Genomic DNA, 22,966 nt, shown 5'->3' on the forward strand with positions numbered 1-22,966 from the left:
CACGTTATTTTCGAAATTGTCATTTGAAACTGTTCCTACTAGTGAATAATGTCAGATTGTTGAGCAGCACGGTCTTGTTTCAAATACATCAGTCAATATATATATATTGATTTGTAATGTATATTTTCTCTTTTTTTTAATCCATTTCTTATTGTAATTGCTGGTCAAAGGTTATTAGCCCTAATGAATGGAATGTTGCCTAATCCAGAGATGTATGGGCCTAAACAGGCAATTCACAGTGCATCAGTAACCAACGGGCCAGTTTCTGTGCCACGAGGACGGATATTTTCAATACGACACAGCATTTTTGCATAATATATTGTGCATTTACTATACGACACATTGACTTTTATCGTGACTTCTTTGCCGAACAAACTCCTGCATTTATTACTTTATATAGTTTGTTGAAAGGGGCGTGGCCATGTTGAGAGGGGTGTAAAACTGCAGGTAAAGAACACCCTGCCCTGGATTTTAAGTACGAAACACACAAAGGGTTCTAGATAAGCTGGAAACTGTGTAGGTAAGGAATCTAACACAAAAATCCAGTCCAACTTGATATGCTAATCAGTGAGTAGAAAACCGGATTTATCTCACTGTCACTACTAGAATAGCATTTTGTTAGAGGCAAGAGGGTCGGAGTGGATACACAACATCAATTCAGTGACCTGTAGCATTTCGCTTCTTCTTTTGCTCGTTAAGTAGGCTACCGCTTTTTCATTCATTCATAAAGATTTATAGTTGTATATAAATTATGTCTCGAGTTCTCTCGGGAATTATACCAGACGAGGCAGTCTTTGCAGACTTCAGAAGACAAGCCTTGTCAACGGACAACTGGTACAGCAAATATGACAAGAACGGGATGGAGGTCTGGGTCGAGGTGGCCCCTGTAACATCCCCTCAAGGAAACAAAAACGTCCCAAAAGTTCACAAGATAAAAGTAAGGAAATCTTGGTTTGACTCAACTGTCAATTTGATACACTGTAATGTAAAACTAATAGTATGAAGTCATGGCCATGGATCAGTCGAGTTGACAACATTTTTATTTTTAATTTCAGTCAATTTAAACTTTAAATTATAAACAATAATAGGGGCATGCTGTATTCCTTCACGAATATCATAGTCTGAATAGACATTGCATTTTAAGGAAAATATTTTCCTCTCTTTTCTCTCCTTTCCAATGTATCTCAATCTCTAGCTTTTTGACATTTCCATGTCCCTTGGAGACAGCATGACAGTTTTTCTGTTTTCCACCACAACCCTTTTGTTTTTGTGGCAACATTATCACAAGAGCATCTAGGGCGTGTTTCCAACTTTCCATTATCATTGGTTTATCTGGTGTCATATTTTATTACAGTGAGTACGCAACAGATAAGAGCAGATCTAGAGACAGATCTAATTCATGTATTCTTTTACTCCAATAATCAATTTACTTTTGCTGTTTGTATTTCAGTGCAGAATGACCATAAAAGATGTGTCGGCCGCCACAATGTACGACGTCCTTCATGATGGACAGTATCGCAGGAAGTGGGACCCCACCATGTTGGAGAGCTTTGACATTGCCCGTCTCTCACCTAATGCCGATATGGGTTACTACTCATGTGAGTTCCTCTTACCTGCTAGAGATACGTGTGCTGTTCCACATTCCTCTCTGTTGTTTTATCTTTTCTCTCAGTGCAAGAACTTGACGGGTCAACTTTACTAATGATTCACTTTAAACCACAGGTTCAAACATGACATGACCACAGGTGAAAATGTGAAATAAATCTGGTATAAAGTCTCGTATTAAGATTCACTTCACTTTCCCCTTGCTTTAAGGAATCCCTTCCTCCATGGTACCCCTTCACCGAATCTTCAGGAGTTCAGACAAGGCATGAGTGACCTGTTTTTCAGAGTGTATTTAGTCAACACAAGAGTCCAGTTGTTGCCTCTGAATCTTTGGTTACCCTGACATTGAACGGGGGGGGGGGTGTTGTAAATGAGAAATCTTTCCTCAAGTTGTTTTAAATTAGTTGTCCTGTTTTTTTTCAGGGCTGTGTCCGAAGCCACTGAAGAACAGAGATGTGGTGACGCTGCGTTCGTGGCAGGTGACGGACGACGAGTATGTGATCATTAACTGCTCAGTCAAACACCCAGTATGTACGCCATGCACCTCCACCTCCTCTGTCTGTAGACTTTGGCTCTTAGCAACCATCCAGTACATACAGCAGTCTGTCTGCAGTTACTAATAGTTACAGAATGTGATATCAGTGTACATATACGAGGACAATTAGCTGACTTTGAGCCATAGGAATGGTAGAGCCCAGACTCATTGCAATAAAAACATAATTTATTATTATTCATCCAGATTTAAACCACCTCATCATGTATAAAGTGTTTCTCACTCCATATTTGCCTGGAACAGTATGGACGCAGCATATGACAGGTTTGTTACATGAACGTGTTTCTTGTCATTCGCATGGCTTCAGAGTATGCAAGTGATAACGTCTCAGTTGATTTGGTTATTTCTTCACAGAAATATCCTCCCAAAAAGGACCTTGTGAGAGCCATCTCCCTCCTGACTGGCTACCTAGTGAAGGCCATAGGACCCAATAGCTGCTCCTTTACCTACCTCTCACAGGCTGACCCCAAAGGTGAGACCCACCTTCGACTGATCTGTTTCAAATCCTATGCTTCAGTTGTCTTTTCTTTGCTGAAAGATATTTGATACAGAGTATGTTACACTACAGGTACCAAGAGTTGCAGTGATTATGGATTATTTGGTTCATTCTGTATTTCAGGTTCTCTTCCAAAGTGGGTGGTGAACAAAGCGTCTCAGGTTCTGGCTCCCAGGGTACGTGAATGACCTCAGACAACATTGATTTGACCTCAGACAACATTGTTATTAATCTCCCTTCGGCTAAAATCTTTAGCTTCTTTGTGTTTGACAACAGAGTTATAACTGGTTTTTAATGTAGCTCCAAAGCAAGCCAATACCTGAGTGTGTGTTAGAGCTACAGTGATAATTCTTGTCTTTGAACTAGGTAGTAAAAGTGTGCGAATCGACGCACAGCGAGTGTGGGATTCAAGTCTCCTTAAATGACAATAGTAACCATAGAAACCCACTGGAAGGTCCTGCTCAGCTTTTTAACAATGTAGTCTCTCAGGCAGAGCAACTGACGTTCAGTGGCCCTGTAGAACTCGTTTTCCTGGTTTCGTAGCACGTGCAGCATTAAACTATTTAGGGCAAGGTGTATCTTTGTGTGTGAAACCAAGATTGTGTGTGTGGCTCATAGCTGTGATTGAATGTAAACCTTGACCTACTGATTAATGATCAACAGCTGGCTGCTCTTCAAAAGCCTGTTTGAATAGCACCCCACTTACGTGCATTGTAATATCATTACATTATATAAGTTAGTAAAACACAAATGACAGCCCTTCTTACATCAGCTGATATATCAAAGTGCTGTACAGAAACCCAGCCTAAAACTCCAAACAGCAAGCAATGCAGGTGGCTAGGAAAAAAACCCTAGAAAGGCCAAAACCCAGGAAGAAACCTAGAGAGGAAGCAGGCTATGAGGGGTGGTCAGTCCTCTTCTGGCTGTGCCGGGTGGAGATTATAACAGAACATGGCCAAGATGGTCAAATGACCAGCATGGTCAAATAATAATAATCACAGTAGTTGTCGAGGGTGCAACAAGTCAGCCGATCATTGAGAGTATCTCTACCGCTCCTGCTGTCTCTAGAGAGTTGAAAACAGCAGTTCTGGGACAGGTAGCACGTCCGGTGAACAGGTCAGGTATTCATAGCCGCAGGCAGAACAGTTGAAACTGGAGCAGCAGCACGGCCAAGTGGACTGGGGACAGCAAGGAGTCATCATGCCAGGTAGTCCTGAGGCATGGTCCTAGGGCTCAGAGAGAAAGAGAGAATTAGAGATAGCATACTTAAATTCACACAGGACACCGGATAAGACAGGAGAAATACTCCAGACATAACAGACTGACCCTAGCCCCCCGACACATAAACTACTGCAGCATAAATACTGGAGGCTGAGACAGGAGGGGTTAGGAGACACTGTGGCCCCATCCGATGATACCCCCGGACAGGGGCAAAAAGGCAGGATATAACCCCACACACTTTGCCAAAGCACAGCCCTAGAGGGATAACTTCAACCACCAACTTACCATCCTGAGACAAGGCCGAGTGTAGCCCACAAAGATCTCCGCCACGGCACAAGCAAAGGGTTGAAGATGAAAGTATTCACATTCCTTGTTATTGCCTGAATTCAAAATTGCTTTTTTTCACAAATTTACACACAATAACCCATAATTGCCCAAGTGAAAACGTGTTTCAGAAATTTTTGCAAATTTAATTTACATAAATATTCACACCCTTGAGTTAATACTTTGTAGAAGCACATTTGGCAGCGATTACAGCTCTGTCTTTCTGGGTAAGTCTCTAAGAACTTTCCACACCTGGATTAAGCAGCATTTGTCCATTTTATTATTTTCATAATACTTCAAGCTGTGTCAAATTGGAACCAAATTGAACCAGGTTTTACACTAGGATTTAGCCTGTGCTTAGCTCCATTCCGTTTCTCATTTTTCCTGAAAAACTCCCCAGTTCTTAACAATTACAAGCATACCCATAACATGAGGCAGCCACCACTATGCTTGAAAATATGGAGAGTGGTACTCAGTATGGTGTTCTATTGGATTTGCCCCAAACATAACACTTTGTATTCAGGACAAAATTGAATTGCTTTGCCACATTTCTGTCAGTATTACATGCTGAGCACACTGCCTGCGCGAGTGTTGCAAAATAAATGTACACATGTTATTCAATCATTGCACCCACACTTGCGCGCCTCAGCGAGCGTTTGCGTGGCAAGGCGCTAAAATAGAAATAGATTCTATTTGTGACGCTCAACATGTTACAAGTCTGGCCTCTCCCATCTCCTCATTGGTTTTTAAGAGCATATACCATGTGCCATCTCCTCATTGGTTTTAAGGAACATATACACACGTGGGAGATTGAAAGATGAACTGACGACCACACTCCAGTCGGTTGTAGTAATGCACCATAGGATGGATCAACACCATAGTATTTACTCCACAATACTAACCTGATTGACAGAGTAAAAAGAACGAAGCCTGTACATAATATAAATCTTCCAAAACATGCATCCTGTTTGCATCAAGGCACTAAAGTAACATGCTAACCAAACCGAATGCGAGCGTGCGCCTAAGTGCGCCATCGCGTGCATGTTGATTTTGTACCCCCACACCAGACACAATCAGGCCACGCAGGTTGAAATATCAAAACAAACTGAATCAATAGGTTCCCTTCTTTGTGGTTGAATCTGTTTGAAATTCACTGCTGGACTGAGGGACCTTACAGATAATTGTGTGTGTGTGTGGGGGGGGGGGGTACAGAGATGAGGTAGTCATTCAAAAATCATATTAAACACTATTATTGCACACAGAGTCCATACATGTAAGGGATTTCCTCCTCCTCTTCCGAAGAGGAGAGCCGAGAAGGATCAGAGGACCAAAATGCGGCGTGGTATGTGTTCATGATGAATGTTTAATTAAAGAACTGAACACTGAATACAAAAACAATAAACAAATAAAGACCGTGAAGCTATCATAAGGACTGTGCTGACACAAGCAACTAACATAGACAATCACCCACAAACAAACAGTGCAACCCAGGCTACCTAAGTATGATTCTCAATCAGAGACAACTAATGACACCTGCCTCTGTTTGAGAACCATACTAGGCCGAAACATAGAAATCCCCAAATCATAGAAAATCAAACAGACTGCCCACCCCAACTCACACCCTGACCATACTAAATGATACTAATGACAAAACAAAGGAAATAAAAGGTCAGAACGTGACAGTACCCCCCCCCAAAGGTGCGTCTGTCAGCGGTGGCGGCTCAGGCGCGGGACGCGGACCCCACTTCACCATCGTCTTAGTCCGCCTTATTGTCCGCCTCCGTGGCTTTCTAACCATGGCCACACTTCTCAATGACCCCACTGGACAGAGGGGCAGAAGCTCTGGCGCCGGACAGGCGGGAGACTCCGGCAGCAGCGCCGGACAGGCGGGAGACTCCGGCAGCAGCGCCGGACAGGCGGGAGACTCCGGCAGCAGCGCCGGACAGGCGGGAGACTCCGGCAGCAGCGCCGGACAGGCGGGAGACTCCGGCAGCAGCGCCGGACAGGCGGGACCACCTGCAGGGAGGAGACAGAGAGACAGCCTGGTGCGTGGGGCTGCCACAGGAACCACCAGGCTGGGGAAACCTTCAGGAGGCTTGGTGTTAGGAGGAGGCACCTGAAGGACCGGGCTGTGGGGGAGCACTGGAGCTCTGGTGCGCAGCCTTGGCACCACTTCCCCAGGCTGGACAACTTCTCTAGCCCGGACCCTCCAGAGTGCAGGCACAGGTTGAACCGGGCTGTGGGTAAGCACGGGAGATCTAGTGCTTACTACGCGCACCTCTTCCTTAGGCTCCACTCCCACATTTGCCCGGCACGAGCGGAGCGCAGGCAGAGGACGCACTGCACCCTCCCAGCGCCCCGGAGACACAGCACGCAGAGCCGGCGCAGGATACCCTGGACCAAAACTGCGTACCGGCGACCAGACCCGCTGAGCAGGCACCATACGCCCTGGCTCGATGCCCGCACTCGCATGACACTCTCGGGGGGCTGCCCTATAGCGCACCGGGCTATGGACACGTACTGGCGAAACCGTGCGCTTAACCGCATAACACGGTGCCTGACCAGTAACGCGCTGCTTATAATAAGCACGAGGAGTGAGCTCAGGTCTGCTACCTGGCTTAGCTCCACACTTCGTGTGTCCCCCAATTTTTTTTTTTTTTGGGAGGGGGCTGCCTCTCGTACCTGTCGCACTGCCGTGCTGCCTCCTCATATCACCGCCGCTCAGCTTTCGCTGCCTCCAGCTCTGCTTTGGGGCGGCGATATTCCCCAGCCTGTGCCCAGGGTCCCTCTCCGTTCAGTATCTCCTCCCATGTCCAGGAGTCCTGTGATGCTGGCCGCTGTTGTTGCTGCTGCTGCTGCTGTCGTCGCTGTCTTTTACCACGCTGCTTGGTCCTTGGTTGGTGGGTGATTCTGTTAATAAAGAAAACACTGAACACTGAAACCCGAAAAAAACAATAAACGAAATAACAACCGTGACGCTAATGCGAACTGCGCTGAAACAAGCAATCAACATAGACAGGAACAAACACACCGTGAAACCCAGGCTACCTAAGTATGATTCTCAATCAGAGGCAGGTGTCATTAGTTGTCTCTGATTGAGAATCATACTTAGGTAGCCTGGGTTTCACTGTGTGTTTGTGGGTGATTGTTCCTGTCTATGTTGATTGCTTGTTTCAGCGCAGTTCGCATTAGCTTCACGGTTGTTATTTTGTTTACTGTTTTTGTACAGTGTTTCAGTGTTCAGTGTTTTCTTTATTAAAATTCATGATGAACACACCACGCCGCATTTTGGTCCTCCGATCCATCTCGCCTCTCCTCTTCAGATGAAGAGGAGGACGACCGTGACAATGCAACTTATTCAGTGGTGGAAAAAGTACACAATTGTCATACTTGAGTAAGATTAAAGATACATTTAATAGAAAATGACTCAAGTAAAAATCACCCAGTAAAATACTTTGTGAGTAAAAGTCTAAAGGTATATGGTTTATCAAAAGTAAATGTAATTACGAAAATCTAATTTCAAATAACTTCCGACTTCAACTGTAAGTATTCATAAACGTTAGCCAAATACATTTAAACTCAGTTTTCACAATTCCTGACATTTAATCCTAGTAAATATTCCCTATTTTAGGTCAGTTAGGATCACCACTTTATTTTAATAATGTGAAATGGCAGAATAATAGTAGAGAGAATGATTTATTTCAGCTTTTATTTCTTTCATCACATTCCCAGTGGGTCAGAAGTTCACATACACTCAATTGGTATTTTGTGGCATTGCCTTTAAATTGCTTAACTTGGGTCAAACATTTTGGGTAGCCTTCCACAGGCTTCCCACAATAAGTTGGGTGAATTCTGGCCCATTCCTCCTGACAGAGCTGGTGTAACTAAGTCAGGTTTGTAGGTCTCATTGCTCGCGCATGCTTTTTCAGTTCTGCCCACAAATTTTCGATGGGATTGAGGTCAGGGCTTTGTGATGGCCACTCCAATACCTTGACTTTGTTGTCCTTAAGCCATTTTGCCACAACTTTGGAAGTATGCTTGGGGTCATTGTCCATTTGGAAGACCCATTTGCGACCAAGCTTTAACTTCATGACTGATGTCTTGAGATGTTGCTTCAATATATCCACATAATTGTACTTCTCATGATGCCATCTATTTTGTGAAGTGCACCAGTCCCTCATACAGCAAAGCACCCCCACAACATGATGCTGCCACCCCCGTGCTTCACGGTTGGGATGGTGTTCTTCCGCTTGCAAGCCTCCCCCTTTATCCTCCAAACATAATGATGGTCATTATGGCCAAACAGTTCTATTTTTGTTTCATCAGACCAGAGGACATTTCTCCAAAAAGTACGATATTTGTCCCCATGTGCAGTTGCAAACCGTAGTCTGGCTTTTTTATGCCGTTTTTGGAGCAGTGGCTTCTTCCTTGCTGAGCGGCCTTTCAGGTTACGTTGATATAGGACTCGTTTTACTGTGGATATAGATACTTTTGTACCTTTTCCCTCCAGCATCTTCACAAGGTCCTTTGCTGTTGTTCTGGGATTGATTTGCACTTTTCGCACCAAAGTACGTTCATCTTTAGGAGACAGAACGTGTCTCCTTCCTGAGCGGTATGATGGCTGCGTGGTCCCATGGTATTTATACTTGCGTAAAATTGTTTGTACAGATGAACGTGGTACCTTCAGGCATTTGGAAATTGCTCCCAAGGATCAACCAGACTTGTGGAGGTCTACAATTCTATTTCTGAGGTATTGGCTGATTTCTTTTGATTTTCCCATGATGTCAAGCAAAGAGGCACTGAGTTTGAAGGTAGACCTTGAAATACATCCACAGGTACACCTCCAATTGACTCAAATGATGTCAATTAGCCTATCAGAAGCTTCTAAAGCCATGACATCATTTTCTGAAAAGTTCCAAGTGGTTTAAAGGCACAGTCAACTTAGTATGTAAACTTCTGACCCACTGGAATTGTGATAAAGTGAATTATAAGTGAAATAATCTGTCTGTAAACAATTGTTGGAAAAATGACTTGTGTCATGCACAAAGTAGATGTTCTAACAGACTTACCAAAACTATAGTGTGTTAACAAGGAATTTGTGGAGTGGTTGAAAAACTGGTTTTAAATGACTCCAACCTAAGTGTATGTAAACTTCCGACTTCAACTGTATATTAAGCAAACCAGACTGCACAGTTTCTTGTTTTTTAAACTTTACTTATGGATAGCCAGTGGCACACTCCAACACATTTAGACATACATTACAAAGGAAGCCTTTGTGTTTAGTGAGTCCACCAGATATGAGGCAGTAGAGATGACCAGGGATGTTCTCTTGATCAGTGTGTGAATTGGACCATTTTCTGCTAAGCATTCAAAATGTAACAAGTACTTTTGACTGTCAGGGAAAATGTATACAGTAAAAAGTACATGATTTTCTTTAGGAATGTAATGAATTCAAAGTAACAGTTGTCAAAAAATCTAAATAGGAAAGTACAGATATCCCCCCCCCCCCAAAAAAATACTTAAGTAGTACTTTAAAGTGTTTTTACTTCAGTACTTTACACCACTGAACTTATTATGTGACTTTACACCTGAACTTATTTAGGCTTACCATAACAAAAGGGTTGAATACTTGACTCAAGACACTTCAGCTTTTCAGTTGTAAAATTTAAAAAAAAAACATAATTCCACTTTGGTATTGTGTGTAGGCTAGTGACAAACACATCTAAATGTAATCCATTTTAAATTCAGGCTGTAGCATAACAAAATGTGATAAAGTCCAGGGGTGTGAATACTTTCTGAAGGCTCTGAGTATACAAAACAGTAAGAACACCGGCTCTTTCCAGGTGAATCCAGGTGAAAGCTATTATCCCTTATTGACGTCACTTGTAAAAATCCACTTCAATCAGTGTAGATGAAGGGGAGGAGACAGGTTAGAGAAGTATTTTTAAGCCTTGAGAAAATTGAGACATGGATTGTGTGTTAGTGTGTGTGTGTGTGTGCCATTCAGAGGTTGAATGGGCAAGACAAAAGATTTAAGTGCCTTTGAACGGGTAATGGTAGTAGGTGCCAAGAACGGCAACGCTGCTGGGAATTTTCACACTCAACATTTTCCTGTGTGTATCAAGAATGGTCGCACCACCCAAAGGACATCCAGCCCATTTGACACAACTGTGGAAAGCATTGGAGTCAACATGGGGGGGTGGTGCGCAACTCAATATTAGGAAGGTATTCTTAATGTTTTGTACACTCACTATACACGTATATGCCTCTGGGCAGAACTGTATAAAAGTGCAGTAAGTGAGGGGGAAAAACTAGGCTGGGGCTCAGCTCTAGGTCTCTGACACCCTCCTCTCTCCCTGCAGGTGCTGAAGTGTGTTCACAAGGCCGGCCAGAGCTACCCCGACTGGAAGAAGCAGAACTCTCCGGATCAGAAGCCCTGGTTGTACCCAGAGCAGAGCATCCTGCCCATAATGGACCCATCTGAGCTGACCATCCAGCGGGCGGACTCTCTGGAGAACGTTGACGAGAGCACACAGCTTGACATTCAGGAGGGCGAGGATAGCAGCTGAGCACATCTGTCAGAGGGGATGAAACCTAGCCAAGAGAGGACATATGGACATGCTCACAGAGACTTAAAGACTGAAGTCTTTGACCTCTCCATGGCACTTGATCCCAATCTTTAAAGTCTCCGATCTACCCCCAATTAATTTAGAATTTATCCTGTTTTGACCTTATAAACCACCATTTGTGTCTTTATGGGTGATCAAGAGAATGAACTGTTTACATCTGTTTGGCCTTATGAAGCGGAAACGTCATACCAATGAGTGGCAATTCTGGTTCATCCACTCCGCTTGAACTGAACTGATAATTATTTGCCAACTAACTGTGCCAACTCCGCCGACAGTGCACTGGCAGAAGAAGTGTTAGATACTAGGACCTGGTTGTTGTTGATTGTGATATGCAGCTACTTTTAGAAGCATTAGCAGCATCAGGTCTATTATCAATTTCATATGTTTGGAATAATTCAGAACAAAGTTGAAGAATAGACAGGATTGGCTGTTTGATATCCTGAGTATAAATGAAAGTCAATAGAGGTGTATTTGTATGTTCTGTTTAAAAAATTAAAAAAACATTTGATGGGAAACTTATTTATTGAGCTACATTGTATAGACTACTATTCTCCTGATCAACGTGCACGTGGTAGCCAAGAGTATGGTTCAACCTCCACGTGGACAGACAGAGTGTCTATCCATGTGGGTTCTCATATCAATATTTACTGAAATGTTGTGCAATCTGGGAGGGAGTCAATGGAGTTAATTCCATTGCTAGTTATGTATGCCTTGGTCTTACTGTAGGCACTGAATAAATGATCCAATGGTGACTTAATTCAATGGAAATCTTTTCCGTAATATCACACTTAGCATTTTATCAAATGTACAGAGTGAGTTATTAATTTATTAACTGAATTGTACGATATATATATATTTTTGTGTTATTACCTGAAGGATTGGAATTGCCGTCATAGATCTTACCCCTTTAAAGTGTATTTATTGTCATAAAGTTACTTTCAAATAATGTCATGACAGAGCAAGCAAGGATCTCGAAGTTAGCCTTGCAAACTGAGCTGTCAAACTTGGACGTTGAAGACAAAATGATTGGAACTTTTTGTTATAATAAATCTCAGATAAGATTCACCTGTATGTGCGTAATTACTTTGATTTGCTTTGTCAGTCAGGATGTCTTTATGGTGAGTCAGTCAACACAAACTCAAAGTGGAACAATTAGTTATTCTACTGTCATGTCACTGGAGCAATATAAGAAGGCCTGTTTTTGGTGTTGGTGTTATCAGGGCAGCTGCATGTGTAGCATAGTCTGATTGGCCTCTACATGTTGAGTCAGCTTCTGTAGCCATGTAGTAATGATTCTTTCATTGAAGAAAGCATATAAAAGCATATCAAATTAGGTTACTGGGAAGCTTGAGAAGCTTGATTTATTTAGTTTTCTACAAGAACATGATCTGTGAAGTTGGGTCAGGACATATAGAGTATCCTGACTCCATCTGTACGGGCATTAATGGACACGACAGTGATTTAGAGTCACTATCCCATCTATTTCAGACATGTTAAAACAGATTTGGAACTCATTCTGTGCTGACCATTTATTAGTGAGGGACCATGAACTGTGGCACAGAACACACCATGTGATTTTGTTTCATGTATTGAGCTTCATACAAAAGGCAATTGGTGTCGCCATAGTTGAATGAGGAATGTTGGCACCTTAAAAGTCGACAGGTCATGTGAAATATCGTTTAAGGTAGTTAATAACACTAACAGTTAGTAGTCTGAAACAGTGCCTGCATCTTAGATAACCTCTAAACATTTCATACATATTTTACACAGAATAAAGGCATTATCAGGTCCTTGGTGCATTATATTTCAATTGTTTTTTAAAAGTAGACAAAAGACAGAACATAATCTACAGTAACAGAACGTAAATAAAGCAACAGGTTACATTGACACTATCCTATGCAGCAGCCGTTGGACAATAAAGAAATAAAAAATTATATATAAGTACATGGATGTAAATATAAATAAGAAATATAAATTATAAAGGATATGGGGGGATTGCAGAGGCTACATTAAGTTCTCAGCTCAGAGTTTACGCTCAAAGTAGTTGCAAAATGGCTGCCAGACCTTATAAAACTTTTGAGAGGGTAGAATATTTTAGCGTCTCAAGTTAAAGATGGGCCATAACATCCCTAACCCAGAGAGATACTCCGCCAACCCAGTTTAAGATTGACCATAACATCCCTAACCCAGTGTAAGAGGGACCATAACATCCCTAACCCAGTTTAAGAGGTGGTGTATCTGACTTCCACTCAAAAAGAAGAAGTGGGTGTGCCAGAAGGGATGAGAAGGCTATGGCCTCTGCTTGGGTGTGACAGAAAGTAAGCCCTTCGGGTCCTACCCCGAAAAGAGCGACGGAGAGATCTGAGGCGGAGAGATCTTATTGCATATACAGTATATGAGAAAGTCTGAAAGATAAAGAGACAGAATGGAACTAGCGTCAGCATGACCAGTGCATATGATACACAGTGCCTGATGGCATCTAGAGCAGGTAGGGTCTATATCGGGATACAATCTGGCAAGTCTACTCCTGCAAAAGTGTAGGCGATGAAATCCTAACTGTATCCTGAGTGAGCTTTTCACAATAAATTCATTTTAGAATAAGGCTGTAACGTAACAAAATGTGGGAAAAGTCAAGGGGTCTGAATACTTTCCGAATGTGCCGTATGTCTATTCAGTTCTTGAAAAAAGTAATTTTATATAAAGATGTGAATAGTTTGAAACAGATACAAGAATCTTGGTAAGATGACCATCTTGACCGAGTTGACTCTAACAGCGAGTGATATGGGGAGTGTCTACCAGCGATTGAGGTCCTGCATAGCCTTCGCCAAAGCTGTTTTGAAATGAAAATGTAACAGGTCTTTGAATTTCGAAGTCCCACAGACCCCTAAATAAGTATTGGAAGCTACCGTGAAAGCATATGAATTCAAAGATAGATCTATTGCTTGCTCATTGATCGGAAAGAGTACTCTTTTTGTGAAATTGATTTTGTAACCTGAAACATTGGCTAAATCTAGAAGTTACAGTACCAGTCAAAAGTTTGGACACACCTACTAATTCAAGGGAGTTTTCTTTATTTCTACTATTTTCTACATTGTAGAATAATAGTGAAGAAGTCAAAACTATGAATTAAGACATAAGATCATGTAGTAGCCAAAAAAGTGTTAAACAAATCAAAACATATTTTAAATTTGAGATTCCTCAAAGCAGCCAGCTTTTTGCCTTGATGACAGCTTTGCACACCCTTGTCATTCTCTCAACATTCAGCGTTTCCCATTGGGTGCACATACTTGTCTCTGGTAGCCGGTTGACCTCAAGGAAAAAATCAATTTGGGCCGATATGTGTGTTAAATTCTTCATCTGAGATGATACGTGGATTGAGTCACCAAGTGCATTGTGGGAAAACGTTATCAAGAAAACACAATACCATTACAACTGAGCTGTGGTCAGAGATGGCAATACCCTCATAATCAGTGGACTTTAGTATCAGGAGCAACTTGTTGTCTAGGAGGAAAATATCAATTCTGGAACACGTCCGATGGACTTTGGAAAAGAAAGAATATTGTTAAGATGTAGGATTTTTTTTATCTCCAGGTGTCTGTTACCCCATATGCCTGGTTAAACGAATGAATAACATCTGCTGATTCAGAAAGGGATCCTGCTACCTCTTTATAGAGGTCTAATGTGGGGTGCAGGACACAGTTAAAATCCCCTGCTAGTAAATCAAATCAAATTTTATTAGTCACATGTGCCGAATACAACAGATACAACCTTACAGTGAAATCTTTACATACAAGCCCCTAACCAACAATGCAGTTTAAAAAATACGAATGAGAATTTGAAATAAAAGTGGTTAAAGAGCAGCAGTAAAATAACAATAGCAAGACTATATACAGGGTTACCGGTACAGAGTCAATGTGCGGGGGCACCAGTTAGTCGAGGAAATATGTACAGTTGAAGTCGGAAGTTTACATACACTTAGGTTGGAGTCATTAAAACTAGTCTTTTTCAACCACTCCACAAATTTCTTGTTAACAAACTATAGTTTTGGCAAGTCGGTGAGGACATGTACTTTGTGCATGACACAAGTCATTTTTCCAACAATTGTTTACAGACAGATTATTTCACTTATAATTCACTTTATCACAATTCCAGTGGGTCAGAAGTTTACATACACTTGACTGTGCCTTTAAACAGCTTGGAAAATTCACTGAAAATGATGTCATGGCTTTAGAAGCTTCTGATGGGCTAATTGACATCATTTGAGTTAATTGGAGGTGTACCTGTGGATGTATTTCAAGGTCTACCTTCAAACTCAGTCCCTCTTTGTTTAACATCATGGTTAAATCAAAATAAATGAGCCAAGACCTCAGAAAAAAAATTGTAGACCTCCACCAGTCTGGTTCATCCTTGGGAGCAATTTCAAAATGCCTGAAGGTACCACGTTCATCTGTACAAACAATAGTACGCAAGTATAAACACCATGGGACCATGCAGCTCAGGAAGGAGACGTGTTCTGTCTCCTAGAGATGAATGTACTTTGATGCGAAAAGTGCAAATCAATCCCAGAACAACAGCAAACCTTGTGAAGATACTGGAGGAAACAGGTACAAAAGTATCTATATCCACAGTAAAATGGGGGGTGCAGCATCATGTTGTCAGGGTGCTTGGCTGCAGGAGGGACTGGTGCACTTCACAAAATAGATGGCATCATGAGGGAGGAAAATTATGTAGATATATTGAAGCAACATCTCAAGACATCAGTCAGGAAGTTAAAACTTGGTCGCAAATGGGTCTTCCAAATGCACAATGACCCCAAGCATACTTCAAAAGTTGTGGCAAAATGGCTTACGGACAACAAAGTCAAGGTATTGGAGTGCCCATCACAAAGCCCTGACCTCAATCCTAAAGAAAGTTTGTGGGCAGTACTGAAAAAGCGTGTGTGAGCAAGGAGGCCTACAAAACTGACTCGGTTACACCAACTCTGTCAGGAGGAATGGGCCAAAATTCACCCAACTTATTGTGGGAAGCTTGATGAAGGCTACCCAAAATGTTTGACTCAAGGTAAACAATTTAAAGGCAATGCTACCAAATACTAATTGAGTGTATGTAAACTTCTGACCCACTGGGAATGTGATGAAAGGAATAAAAGCTGAAATTAATCATTCTCTCTACTATTATTCTGACATTTCACATTCTTAAAATAAAGTGGTGATCCTAACTGATCTAAGACAGGGAATTTTACTAGGATTAATCAAATTAAATCAAATTAATTTATATAGCCCTTCTTACATCAGCTAATATCTCAAAGTGCTGTACAGAAACCCAGCCTAAAACCCCAAACAGCAAGCAATGCAGGTGTAGAAGCACGCTGGCTAGGAAAAACTCCCTAGAAAGGCCAAAACCTAGGAAGAAACCTAGAGAGGAACCAGGCTATGAGGGGTGGCCAGTCCTCTTCTGGCTGTGCCGGGTGGAGATTATAACAGAACATGGCCAAGATGTTCAAATGTTCATAAATGACCAGCATGGTCAAATAATCATAATCACAGTAGTTGTCGAGGGTGCAAGCATGTCAGCACCTCAGGAGTAAATGTCAGTTGGTTTTTCATAGTCAATCGTTAAGGGTATCTCTACCACTCTTGTTGTCTCTAGAGAGTTGAAAACAGCAGGTCTGGGACAAGTAGCACGTCCGGTGAACAGGTCAGGGTTCCATAGCTGCAGGCAGAACAGTTGAAACTGGAGCAGCAGCACGGCCAGGTGGACTGGGGACAGCAAGGAGTCATCATGCCAGGTAGTCCTGAGGCATGGTCCTAGGGCTCAGGTCCTCAGCGTGCTCGCAGTACATGTCCTGGTACTCAGTCTGGCCCTGCGGCCTTGTGAAGCTTAGCATCTGCTTCATCTGACCACTTTTTTATTGACAGAGTCACTGGAGCTTCTTGCTTTAATTTTTTGCTTGTAAGCAGGAATCAGCAGGATAGAATTGTGGTCAGATTTGCCAAATGGAGGGCGGGGGGAGAGCTTTGTATGCGTCTCTGTGTGTGGAGTAAAGGTGGTCTAGAGTTTTTTTCCCTCTGGTTGCACATTTAACATGCTGATAGAAATTTGTTAAAACAGATTTAAGTTTCCCTGCATTAAATTCCCCAGACACTAGGAGCGCAGCCTCTTGATGAGCGTTTTCCTGTTTGCTTATGGCCGTATACAGCTCATTGAGTATGGTCTTAGTGCCAGCATCGGTCTGTGGTGGTATGTAGACAGCTATGAAAAATACAGTTGAAAACTCTCTAGGTACAGTGCCTTGCGAAAGTATTCGGCCCCCTTGAACTTTGCGACCTTTTGCCACATTTCAGGCTTCAAACATAAAGATATAAAACTGTATTTTTTTGTGAAGAATCAACAACAAGTGGGACACAATCATGAAGTGGAACGACAATTATTGGATATTTCAAACTTTTTTAACAAATCAAAAACTGAAAAATTGGGCGTGCAAAATTATTCAGCCCCTTTACTTTCAGTGCAGCAAACTCTCTCCAGAAGTTCAGTGAGGACCTCTGAATGATCCAATGTTGACCTAAATGACTAATGATGATAAATACAATCCACCTGTGTGTAATCAAGTCTCCGTATAAATGTACCTGCACTGTGATAGTCTCAGAGGTCCGTTAAAAGCGCAGAGAGCATCATGAAGAACAAGGAACACACCAGGCAGGTCCGAGATACTGTTGTGAAGAAGTTTAAAGCCGGATTTGGATACAAAAAGATTTCCCAAGCTTTAAACATCCCAAGGAGCACTGTGCAACCGATAATATTGAAATGGAAGGAGTATCAGACCACTGCAAATCTACCAAGACCTGGCCGTCCCTCTAAACTTTCAGCTCATACAAGGAGAAGACTGATCAGAGATGCAGCCAAGAGGCCCATGATCACTCTGGATGAACTGCAGAGATCTACAGCTGAGGTGGGAGACTCTGTCCATCGGACAACAATCAGTCGTATATTGCACAAATCTGGCCTTTATGGAAGAGTGGCAAGAAGAAAGCCATTTCTTAAAGATATCCATAAAAAGTGTCATTTACACAAGCCACCTGGGAGACACATCAAACATGTGGAAGAAGGTGCTCTGGTCAGATGAAACCAAAATTGAACTTTTTGGCAACAATGCAAAACGTTATGTTTGGCGTAAAAGCAACACAGCTCATCACCCTGAACACACCATCCCCACTGTCAAACATGGTGGTGGCAGCATCATGGTTTGGGCCTGCTTTTCTTCAGCAGGGACAGGGAAGATGGTTAAAATTGATGGGAAGATGGATGGAGCCAAATACAGGACCATTCTGGAAGAAAACCTGATGGAGTCTGCAAAAGACCTGAGACTGGGACAGAGATTTGTCTTCCAACAAGACAATGATCCAAAACATAAAGCAAAATCTACAATGGAATGGTTCAAAAATAAACATATCCAGGTGTTAGAATGGCCAAGTCAAAGTCCAGACCTGAATCCAATCGAGAATCTGTGGAAAGAACTGAAAACTGCTGTTCACAAATGCTCTCCATCCAACCTCACTGAGCTCGAGCTGTTTTGCAAGGAGGAATGGGAAAAAATTTCAGTCTCTCGATGTGCAAAACTGATAGAGACATACCCCAAGCGACTTACAGCTGTAATCGCAGCAAAAGGTGGCGCTACAAAGTATTAACTTAAGGGGGCTGAATAACTTTGCACGCCCAATTTTTCAGTTTTTGATTTGTTAAAAAAGTTTGAAATATCCAATAAATGTCGTTCCACTTCATGATTGTGTCCCACTTGTTGTTGATTCTTCACAAAAAAATACAGTTTTATATCTTTATGTTTGAAGCCTGAAATATGGCAAAAGGTCGCAAAGTTCAAGGGGGCCGAATACTTTCGCAAGGCACTGTAGATAGTGTGGTCTACAGCTTATCATAAGATACTCTACCTCAGGCGAGCAAAACCTCGAGACTTACTTAGATATCGTGCACCAGCTGTTCTTTACATATATGCATAGTCTGCCCCCCTTGTCTTACCAGATGCCGCTGTTCTATCCTGCCGATACAGCGTATAACCAGCCAGCTGTTTGTTGATAATAGTACTATATAAATTGGTGAGTGTTCAAAACTGTGAGGAACTCGAAAAACTCTTAGAAAAACTGGTCATTGTCCCAATTAGGAGCATAAATACTGGCTAATACAACCACCATGTTTGTCACGTTCTGACATTAGTTCCTTTGTTTTTGTCTTTGTTTTAGTATGGTCAGGGCGTCAGTTGGGGTGGGCAGTCTATGTTTGTTTTTCTATGTTGGTTTTTGAGTTCGGCCTAGTATGGTTCTCAATTAGAGGCAGCTGTCAATTGTTGTCCCTGATTGAGAATCATACTCACGTAGCCTTTTTCCACCTGTGTTTTGTGAGTGTTTATTTTCTGTCTTTGTGTTACGTGTGTATGTCACCAGACAGGACTGTTTTGTTCGTTCATTTTGTTATTTTTGTATTGATTCAGTGTTTAGTGCTTTCTTTAATTAAAATGATGAAAACTTACCGCGCTGCGCTTTGGTCCTCACCTTCTTCCACCGATGACAACCCTTACAATGTTGAATAGTTTGTCCTGCATAATAACAAAACAGCCATTTTTGTCCAATATAACTTTTGATTCTACAAACTGAACATCTCTATGAATCAAAATAGGAAAGCCATATAACTTTGCATGAAACTTGGATCGTAATATCTACAAGAATCCTCTCCGTTTGTGTCCAGAATGATTCGTCATGTGTAGATGTGTTTCCTGGAGATACACTATATCCACCGTTAATTTCTGTAAATGGGCAAATACCCTTTTTATTTTTACCGGGTGGTTCAAACCGCACATGTTCCAACTTTAGTTTAGTTGCTGCACTGCCTAGCCTATTTGGCAATGCCATAGTTAAGAGTAAGGCTAAGCAAAACCTTTGAAAACCTCTGCAAGGGGGACAGGGAGGTGGGGAGGGGGAAAAACAACAGAATATAAGATTAAAAGAAAAGTAACATCCATTCACATTGAGGGGAAGGAGAGGCTGCACTAACCCCTAGTACACACATACACCCTGCACTAACCCCTAGTACACACTTTCACCCTGCACTAACCCCTAGTACACACATACACCCTGCACTAACCCCTAGTACACACTTTCACCCTGCACTAACCCCTAGTACACACATACACCCTGCACTAACCCCTAGTACACACATACACCCTGCACTAACCCCTAGTACACACTTACACCCTGCACTAACCCCTAGTACACACATACACCCTGCACTAACCCCTAGTACACACTTTCACCCTGCACTAACCCCTAGTACACACATACACCCTGCACTAACCCCTAGTACACACTTACACCCTGCACTAACCCCTAGTACACACATACACCCTGCACTAACCCCTAGTACACACTTTCACCCTGCACTAACCCCTAGTACACACTTTCACCCTGCACTAACCCCTAGTACACACTTTCACCCTGCACTAACCCCTAGTACACACTTACACCCTGCACTAATGCCTAGTACACACTTTCACCCTGCACTAACCCCTAGTACACACATGCACCCTGCACTAACCCCTAGTACACACTTACACCCTGCACTAACCCCTAGTACACACTTTCACCCTGCACTAACTTACACCCTGCACTAACGCCTAGTACACACTTTCACCCTGCACTAACCCCTAGTACACACTTTCACCCTGCACTAACCCCTAGTACACACTTACACCCTGCACTAATGCCTAGTACACACTTTCACCCTGCACTAACCCCTAGTACACACTTACACCCTGCACTAACGCCTAGTACACACTTTCACCCTGCACTAACGCCTAGTACACACTTTCACCCTGCACTAACCCCTAGTACACACTTTCACCCTGCACTAACCCCTAGTACACACTTACACCCTGCACTAATGCCTAGTACACACTTTCACCCTGCACTAACCCCTAGTACACACTTTCACCCTGCACTAACCCCTAGTACACACTTACACCCTGCACTAACGCCTAGTACACACTTTCACCCTGCACTAACCCCTAGTACACACTTTCACCCTGCACTAACCCCTAGTACACACTTTCGCCCTGCACTAACCCCTAGTACACACTTTCACCCTGCACTAACCCCTAGTACACACTTTCACCCTGCACTAACCCCTAGTACACACATATACCCTGCACTAACGCCTAGTACACACTTTCACCCTGAACTAACCCCTAGTACACACTTACACAGCAAACCGATAACTGCTAACCTATAACCGCTTACCTAGCGATTCTGAGCCTCACCAGAACGTGTGTACCCCAAATGTTTTGTTGTTGATATTTATACAGTGATCAGTAACTTCCTTGACATATAGCATAACATACAACCTTCAAATGTACATTTAAATGTAACTTATAGTATCTGAGCCCAAGACTAAATCTCTCAGCGTGGTTACCCTGGTTACTTTGGCGTTCTGTAACACTTCAAGTATGTTGATTAATTTAGGATAACCTCAAATGATTCAGTCAGCAGGCCATTAAACAGATATAAAACTCAGTTTAAAATAACAACAGCGAACAGATGTTTGTACATAATGTAATGTGCCGCAATACACAATAGCTCCTTTCAAATCACACAAATCAACCCCCTCTTATTGCTAAAAGAACATGACTATGCAGGTCAATAATCATTCCTTTAACTTGTATGTCCTCCAGTGGATTTAGTTGGTATGACATGTACAGACGTACATTTTTATAACCTGGTGCATTATAAATATGTTTTGAAGATCATTACACTGTTCTCATATATACATGCACACACAATAGGGGTAACCAGTTTAGCATTTAGTATTCACAATGTTCTGGTCAGAGGTGAGTGAAAGCAGAATGGTTCATAAAAAATAAAATAAAAATCACAAGGACTGCCAGCTTTAGTCCAGTACACTCAATCCCTTGATGGCATTGTCAGTGACGAGAACTTCCATTAAGAATCTGTCCCTCTGACATGCACTTCAATTGATGTAGTTTGCATGTCAGAGTACTGTAAATAGTGTATATAATTTATACACTACTGGTCAAAAGTTTTAGAACACCTACTCATTCAAGGGTTTTTCTTTATTTTTGCTATTTTCTATATTGTAGAATAATAGTGAAGATATCAAAACTATGAAATAACATATGGAATCATGTCATAACCAAAAAAGTGTTAAACAAATGTTAAAATATTTCATATTTGAGATTCTTCAAATAGACACCCTTTGCCTTGATGACAGCTTTGTACACTCTTGGCATTCTCTCAACCAGCTTCACCTGGAATGCTTTTCCAACAGTCTTGAAGGAGTTCCCACATATGCTGAGTACCTGTTGGCTGCTTTACCTTCATTCTGCGGTACGACTCATCCCAAACAATCTCAAATGGGGTGAGGTCACGTGATTGTGGAGGCCAGGTCATCTGATGCAGCACTCCATCACTCTCCATCTTGGTCAAATAGCCCTTACACAGTCTGGAGGTGTGTTGGGTCATTGTCCTGTTGAAAAACCAATGATAGTCCCACTAAGCGCAAACCAGATGGGATAGCGTATCGCTGCAGAATGCCAGGGTAGCCATGCTGGTTAAGTGTGCATTTAATTCTAAATAAATCACAGAGAGTGTCACCAGCAAAGGAGCCCCACACCATAACACTTCCTCCTCCATGATTTATGGTGGGAAATACACATGTGGAGATCATCCATTCACCCACACTGCGTCTCACAAAGACACAGCGTTTGGAACCAAAAATCTCCAATTGGACTCCAGACCAAAGGACAGATTTCTACCGGTCTAATGTCGTGCTCATGTTTCTTGGCCCAAGCAAGTGTCTTCTTCTTATTGGTGTCCTTTAGTAGTGGTTTCTTTACAGCAATTCAACCATGAAGGCCTGATTCACGCAGTCTCCTCTGAACAGTTAATGTTGAGATGTGTCTGTTACATTTATTTGGGCTGCCATTTCTTAGGCTGGTAACTCTAATGAACTTATCCTCTGCAGCAGAGGTAACTCTGGGTCTTCCATTCCTGTTGCGGTCTTCATGAGAGCCAGTTTCATCATAGCGCTTGATGGTTTTTGCGACTGCACTTGAAG

General features: G+C 42.3%; 1 protein-coding gene across 1 annotated transcript; it reads left to right on the plus strand.

Moving 5' to 3' along the window:
- The first annotated feature begins 469 nt into the window (after positions 1-469).
- On the plus strand, positions 470-11,893 carry stard14 (START domain containing 14). Its single transcript, XM_024382829.2, has 6 exons — positions 470-937; positions 1,451-1,598; positions 2,029-2,132; positions 2,513-2,630; positions 2,778-2,830; positions 10,562-11,893. The coding sequence occupies exons 1-6, from the start codon at positions 752-754 to the stop codon at positions 10,766-10,768; spliced, it is 816 nt and encodes a 271-aa protein (XP_024238597.1). The 5' UTR covers positions 470-751; the 3' UTR covers positions 10,769-11,893.
- Positions 11,894-22,966: the final 11,073 nt, after the last annotated feature.

Source organism: Oncorhynchus tshawytscha, linkage group LG21 (genome assembly GCF_018296145.1).
Source record: "Oncorhynchus tshawytscha isolate Ot180627B linkage group LG21, Otsh_v2.0, whole genome shotgun sequence".
NCBI lineage: Eukaryota > Metazoa > Chordata > Actinopteri > Salmoniformes > Salmonidae > Oncorhynchus > Oncorhynchus tshawytscha.

Bases quoted from the DNA above. Each gene is read 5' to 3' on its own strand.
- stard14 (XM_024382829.2), top strand. From the start codon at position 752: ATGTCTCGAGTTCTCTCGGGAATTATACCAGACGAGGCAGTCTTTGCA. The intron at 938-1,450 runs GTAAGGAAATCT...TTTGTATTTCAG, and splicing joins CAAAAGTTCACAAGATAAAA to TGCAGAATGACCATAAAAGA. The intron at 2,133-2,512 runs GTATGTACGCCA...ATTTCTTCACAG, and splicing joins ACTGCTCAGTCAAACACCCA to AAATATCCTCCCAAAAAGGA.